The sequence below is a fragment of the Mesitornis unicolor genome, unplaced genomic scaffold, assembly GCF_000695765.1.
Source record: "Mesitornis unicolor isolate BGI_N332 unplaced genomic scaffold, ASM69576v1 scaffold44668, whole genome shotgun sequence".
Classification (NCBI taxonomy): domain Eukaryota; kingdom Metazoa; phylum Chordata; class Aves; order Mesitornithiformes; family Mesitornithidae; genus Mesitornis; species Mesitornis unicolor.
Window position 1 is genome coordinate 2137 of NW_010203341.1, and position 7384 is coordinate 9520.

Below are 7384 nucleotides of genomic sequence, written 5' to 3' on the forward strand. Positions count from 1 at the left end.
CATCCTCAAAAAAATGTTGAGTGACAATCTGTTTGATATATTAAAGAACTTTATATTCTTGGGCTGAATCTCTGTTATTTGGATGTACTTAAAATGCTGTACATGTGTTATTTGCTACATTTTACTTACATGCAGTCTTCTATGAAAATATTTATTAAAAGGTGTTTTGATTGTTTATGGTTTCTATTCATATCTCATTAGTTTATGAGGTGAAAGTATGGCTTCCATGGCTTGTTAACAATTAACATTTAAAAATACAAAGACAAAACTTGGTATTTGTTTTGAAAGAAATATTTAAGTGCATGCTGCTGACATTCACAGCAGTGGAATACATAAGGATGTACATTGAGTCACGTCATTCCTGCACAGTCCACAATTTTAAAACTACATAGCTAGCAAGAAAGATCTGAAACATCTGCAGTTACTTTGAAATCTACACTAAGATTAGTGTTTGTAATAGCATATTTTTGTATTGAGTCTGTACACCAGTTAAGAAGATATTCTTTTAAATTTTTGTCTACCTGTCCCATTGTTTTTTAAACACTGATTAGATTTAGAAATGTCAGTGGCTTTTTAATATTTTGTATCTGTTTGGTTTTGGGCTCAGTGCCTTACAACTCAGTAAAATGTGTTTCCCATTTAAAAAAGAAAAAGGAAGAATGGGGAAATTTTCCTCTAAAATCACCTCAGAGGTAAGCAAAACTCCCATGTCATTTTTATTTGGAAAAATTATTCCACCAGCTGTTGTAATTCTTTTTTGTACCTTGAGGAAGAAGAGAGTTGTACTTGTGGAAGATGAAGTTTGTTTGGGGAATTCATCCTAATGCGCTGGCATATTCAATGACTACATTAGGTGCTGGAATGATGAACAGTATCTTCAACTTCTACTATGTTAAGCTTTTCCTAAACCGATACAAAATTTCGGAAGTAGCATTTCATCAAGCACAGGTATTGTACAATGGAATATTTTTATTACCAAGTTGTGCTATGTGTTTGTGTTATCACAGCAAAGTAATTTTTTAAAATTTACAAATTAATTTTGGATGCATTGTAAATAGTTATACAGTAAATTAATTTTAAATGTAGTTAGTCCATAAGTGATTGAAGGTACAGATAAAACACATTGTTTACAGTCTTTAGACTAAAAATCTCCAGACTTTAATTGCCGGAAAGATTTTTGTGTTTGATAGCTTGAAGTAATGTTCTAAACTAATCTTGCACTTCAGCTCCATAGATGTCTTTGACATTAGTCCTTTCCTATGGACTGTTTAAGTACTTAAATACTGCCTTTATTCTGCAAGTCATTATCCCTGTGAGCAACTCTTGTCATAAATAGTCTCCCAAAAGTAATGGGCCAGCTCCTGTTTTGAATTACTTGCTGTGAGAGTAATATCTGGGCTTTGCAAGATGAAAGCCCAGATCCATGAGCTTTTGAAGGAGTGAAGTCTTACAGACAGGGCTTTATTTCATGTGTAGTTGGTGACCTGCCTACTTATTAATCATGTTTTTCAAAATTACTATATACCTCTAAATACCTTTAAGAATTTGGCCTGGAGTCTGTTTTGTACTGAGAAGCTTTTGTCTGTCTTTATTCTTTGAATAGAGTTTTGTTTTAAATAAATATGGTGTGTATTACTTGTGTGTTTGTATAACCTCTGCGGAAAAATCACACTAATGATACATTCTGTTGTTTCTTACTTGTTTGTCACAGGTTGTATTTATGATATGGAATGCTATTAATGATCCTCTCTTTGGGTATATTCAAGATAACTCCAAATTCGTGTGCTGCTCAAGACGCCAGTTTTCAATTTTATATGGAGCTCCTTTATATGCATTAGCTTTTTTGCTTCCTTGGTTTCCTTGGAAACATTATGAAGAAGGTGACTGGCTAAGTGGGCTTCACCTCATCGTTGCATTATGTGCTTTTGATGGTTTGCTTACGTTTGTGCTTCTAGCGCAGTGTGCGCTTTTTGCAGAAATTTCAGCAAGACATGAAAGTAGGCTTCAGCTTATTAAATACAACCAAGTAGCAACATTAATTGGATCAACAAGCGTTCTCTTTTGTGGTCTCATATCACATAATATGGATAACTTTGCCTATTTTCAGGCTTTCACTGTTTTGGTCGCAGCACTAGCAACAGCTTGTATGTGTTACACAGGCAAATACAGTACTAGTCAGTATGAGCAGAGAGAAGTCTGTATGGAGAATGCAAATCTGGAAAACAGCGATGGAGCTCTGTCCTGGTCCTCTGTAATTTCATTGACCAAACAGATTATGACAGAGAAAAACTTCTTATTTTTTGTAACGATGAACTTCTTTCAAGTCTTCCACCTAGCCTTCTGCAACAATTTTATGATGATCTTTGCAGATAATCTTGTTCCTAAGGATGTCCTTTCTTCCTCAGTAAGAAGTATCATGTATGGAGCAGGCTTTATTTGTCCTCAGGTAGGCAGTTATGATTTTCTATTTCCTAATATGAAATCATGGTATTTTACTAGTTTTCGTTAGTTTAAGATATCCATTTACACTGTTTGAAAAAGTGCTTTCTCCAGCACAAACCATTTGCCATACCGAGAAACAAACGTAGCTCACCAGTGCTCTAAAAGAAGCAAGTGCTCTGTGTGCAGGCTAACCGAATGTTGAGGTAGCATAGTGAGGAAGGAAAAGCAGGCAGGCTGGTACAATAGCTGTTTACAAGTGTGAGGTGTGAGTATGCAAGGAGGGGATGTTTTGTATCCTCCAGGGTTTATAATAAAACACGGTCAAGAAAAAGTTTCTAAAAGCAATATCCATAGAATTCTGCATTCTTTCTTCTTCAATTTTGATACGTAATACATGATGAAAGAAGAATCTCCTCTTCAGGAAGTATCTGAGAGAAACTACACAAAACACCAGAAAAATTATTAGGTATTAAAAGGATTGATAAAATATGTGGTATCTCGGTTATGGGAACCAAACAAAACTCTTAAGTAGCTGCTTTTGGAGAATAATACAGTCACATTTATTTTGTGGTTTGCTGTCTTGGTCAGCTTCATTTACTGCAGAGAGAGAGACAGATGTTTTTCAAGACCCCAGTCAGGGATGGGAGGGAGGAGTAATGAACTGGAAAAGAAAAGAGAGAGAGAACTCAAACAAGTAATGTGTGAGAACAAGAAAAGCAGCAAAATATGTCCCATGGAATGTAAACATACTTCTCTGCAATGAATTAAAAAAAAAATCTGTTCATTCCCTTCTAACTTCTTTCACTGTATCTTTTAAAACTTCCACTGTGTTTACTTGTTGGATTGCTCAAAAACTGAGTATCCTGACTTTCAGCATAGGTGCTGATAATGTTCAGAATTTTTGAAAATCAGTCTATTATGTTCATTAAGTTGTAATGGTTTTCAGGAAGTAAAATTTAAAAGATACATGTAAGTGCAACTGAAGTTCACAGCTCAGTTTTAGTTACCATTTTGGCTTTTGCATATATAACATAAAAATCCTAAACATACCCTCTCTGTTTCGTAACTCCTAAATATCTATCATTTAAACTTTAATCCTTACCACAGGTTTAAGAGTTGTTTGGGTTTTTTTCTGTAACTCAGATGATGAACTTTAGAAATAAATCAGAAACTACAGAAGTTGGGAAAGCTTAAATAATTTTACACTCAATATATAGCAGTCACTGCTCTTGATAAAATCAGTGTGACAGTGTGAAACGAACAATCTTTCAGAAAATGCATCTCTCTCTGCTCCCCAGAGACTCTTTGTCTACAAGATCACTGAACCGTAGAGAGTCTGCTGTGACCTTATTTTTCTCAGGTTTTGTCCCTTTGAGCTCAAGATATAAGAAGAGATTTCTCTGGTGGCAGTGTCCTGAACTTAACTTACTGCAAAAGCATCCAACCTCTGTAAAATAAACCCCCTTCTTAAAAACTCTGTTTCAGTGGCCTGCACTAAACTAGAATTCAGATTCTGGCTTAGGTGTCTTTTAGGTGGCGGGTGTGAAGAATAACCTGCCTGCAGGGGAAACCTTGTTGCTGAAACATAGACAAATTAAAATTTGCATCATTAAGTTAGTATTTTTCTTAGAAATACGCAGTCTTGGAAACATGCAGGCAATAAGGGATTTTCTAAATTATAGGTACTTCCTGAGACAGGGTTATTTCTCAATTACAGGGAGACAAGGTCATGGTTTTTACAGTAACATGCATTACGTAATGCCTTACCAGTGTAAGCACCAGTGTAACCTTTATAGAGTTTGTGAATATTTTTGTGACAGTGATGGAGTCCACGTACATGTAGATGGTGGCATAGGTTCATATAATAAAAAGAACATAATGCATTGCAAAATGTTCTATTTAAAGTGGAAAGTGAGAAACAATATAGAAGACCTTACACTTTGTTCATAGTATAATCAGCACTTAATACCATTTTCTTGAGTTTGCCTGTCACTAGCCTCTTGTGTGGATAACTTCTTGCTAAGATGGGTGGAATTAAAATGCTGCCATATAGATTGTCCACTGGTATCTGCCTTTCTCTACTTGCTAGTAAAATTTCTAACTTGCTTAGATCAGCTGTCTTGGTGAGCTTGGTTTATCAACTTAAAGGTCATGCTTAATTTATATAAATGTCAGTGAAAATAGTAATATTAATGAAAAAATATTGAAAATATTTTTAATCAGCTGTTAAAATTCAAATTGCAAGATGTTTGGTTTAGAGTTAACATACTGCAAAGTTAATTAGTTAAGAGATATCAAACGTAAAGATCATGAGCATTAAATAATAGTTAGGCAATGCGGGAAACACTATTCTCCTTAGGGTATTGTAGTTCTCAGCTGACTGGTTTTGAGTGAAAAGGGATCATTCTTACCTGGTTGAGGTAGCACAGAATGAGCTACCAGATAGTTCTCTTTGTTTGATTCATTTTTAATTATTATTTAGATTGAACTTTTTAGGAAGTGTTGAGTTTGTTTGTTGTCATTTTTTCCTTTAATGGATAGTAATAATTTGTCTGGTCTGTGCTTTTTTGCTCTTCTAATGCTGAGATATTGTACTATATCTTTTCATCATATGTGGGTATATATTATCTTTTCAGTGCCTTGTTCTTCTCAGTCATGCTTCGTTGAAGAAGTTTGGTTATTACAGAATCATCTTGTTTTCCTTTTACTTTGAAGGAGTAGCTGCTGCTGTCATGTTTGTTCTAGGGCCAGAACATTATTATCTGTTGGCATTTTATCTCACAACAAACATGTAAGTAAAGACACTTCCCCATTCCTAGATGTGGCTTAAATAATTCTAACAGAGTAGACACTTGCTTTTAATAGCATGAAGATTTTGCCACTGCTTTTATGGTTTTCTTTCTGTTCCGTTTCAGTTGTCAAAAAGTTGAAACTCCAGGTACAACTCTTTTCAGCTTTCATTTTACTGTGCTTCAGCTTTTTATTTCCACTTTTAAAAAAATCCAAACAAAAAAACTAAAACTAAAACAGACTTAAAAATTAACAGTAATTAAGTTTGCAGCCACATATCTGCTGCATATCTCCAGCCCATATCTGCTTTAACATGAGATTCAAAGGAAGCAGAACCACTTCTCATCAACATAGACACAGAAGATCTCAGTAGAGGAACTCTTCAGAGACTTTGTTAGGAGAGCTCAGACCTAGTTTTGCATTGCATGAACATTTGTATGTTGCACTGCAAAACAAATATTGATATGTCAGGTATGTTAGGTAACCAATACAGAGTCATGTTTTCACTGGTACTGAATAAGTATGATGTCAAGAAGTAGTATTTTCACAGAAGTAATATGTCATGATACATGGAAAACCTTGTTTTAAAATAAAGACCTGTTTGTATCAGAATATTTTATAGCAGTTTGGATTTATTCCTTCATTTTCTGTTTCATTGTTTTCTTTTTACATGTTGTTTCCTATCTTCCTTTTCTTCATCTTCTCTCCTTTCGTCCCAACCCATTCTTATTCTTCTTTTCAGTATTTCAGTCATGGGCTACTATAACACTGAATTGTGTGAACAATACATTGATTTTCATTACATGCATACTTTAAATGATGAGGATATATTTTGATTTCCCCAGGAAAAAAATTCTAAGGTACCTAAAGACTGTGTGTTTAAAGTGCTAATTGTTCAAAGCCTCTTGTAAGTAAAAACCTAATTACACTCAAAGTTCAGTAAGCCACAGAAATCCTAATACTTGCGTTTATGGTTTCAGTTAGAAGTTTGTTGAGTTGGCTTGGTGTGTGTGTTTAAATGCATATATATATATATATATATAAAAACAATGTCAATACATATATAGGCATGCATATAAAATCATTTTACTATGCTAATTATCCCACTTTGAAGTTTGTCTTCTATGTAGTCTTTCTAGTAATGCTCATGTCCTTTTCAGATTAAGAGGATATTTTCCATTTCTCTTTCTTCTGAGGTGTTGCTTTTCTCCATGTCATTTTAAATGACATTTACTGATAATCTCAAACAAGTATTTATGTCCTTTTGCACCAGTGTCCAGGAAAAAAAAAGCAAAATACTTCCACTTTTTAGCTTTGCATATCAACTTCTAATTCTCAATTAAGAACAGATCCAACAGTGTTTTCAGAGCTGCTGTTTAAACAGATAAATCATCATGTTTTAGAGAACATCTCAGCTTTTTGTGTTTGTGGAAATGTCAGTGTTGGGGTGTATGTGTCAGAATGTCACGTACGATTTCATTATGAAAGTATATATAAGAACTATGAACATCCTAAATGTTTTGTCTTTCTGTAGAGTGATTGTACAAGCTTCATTTAGCTTGTTCAATTTGCCTTTGGCAGATATCATTGATGCAGATTTAATAAAGCACAAGCGGAGGTATGTCACTCTTAAATGTTTTTAAGTATGTTACCTGTTTGCCATGTTACTCTTTCATAACTTAGATTCTGTCGAAGTAAAGACAGTAGATTATCTTGGATCCTTGACACAGAGGTACTTTTTGTAAGAGCAATTTAGCATAAGTAAAGATAAGAACTTGAATAAAGTTTCTTGCAGTTACTTCAGCAGAGTAATTTAAACAGATTATGTCATTTCTAGTTTTAATTAGCTGTAGTGTATGCCAAGACCTTTAGTTTTTTGTGTTTATTTTTGTTAGCTTTAACTGAATGATTTTGTAACTATATACATCTGTTGTTACTTAGGGAATTTACTGAACAAGGCCTTTCTAACATGGAAAAAAAGTTTAGGAAGCTTTACCTGTATTACTTAAAGTGCAAATTTCAAAGTCTTACTGGTTGCTGTTATCGCTCTGAAATACAAATTGATAAAACCTGTTGTGACATAGCATATTACAACTTATGGATCCTTTGGATTTTTATCAAAGTGCAGAAAACTTCTCGTTGGGTGCAGGAA

General features: G+C 34.2%; 1 protein-coding gene across 1 annotated transcript in view; it reads left to right on the forward strand.

The window, feature by feature from the left end:
* Positions 1-795: 795 nt before the first annotated feature.
* Positions 796-7384, forward strand: part of LOC104545512 (transmembrane protein 180-like) — a gene marked incomplete at its 3' end in the record, with an annotated part of 12162 nt that continues 5573 nt past the window's right edge. The window contains exons 1-4 of the mRNA XM_010190672.1: positions 796-948; positions 1712-2446; positions 5079-5233; positions 6767-6850. Coding sequence (XP_010188974.1) covers positions 796-948; positions 1712-2446; positions 5079-5233; positions 6767-6850 — 1127 coding nt within the window. The remainder of the gene's footprint in view (positions 949-1711; positions 2447-5078; positions 5234-6766; positions 6851-7384) is intronic.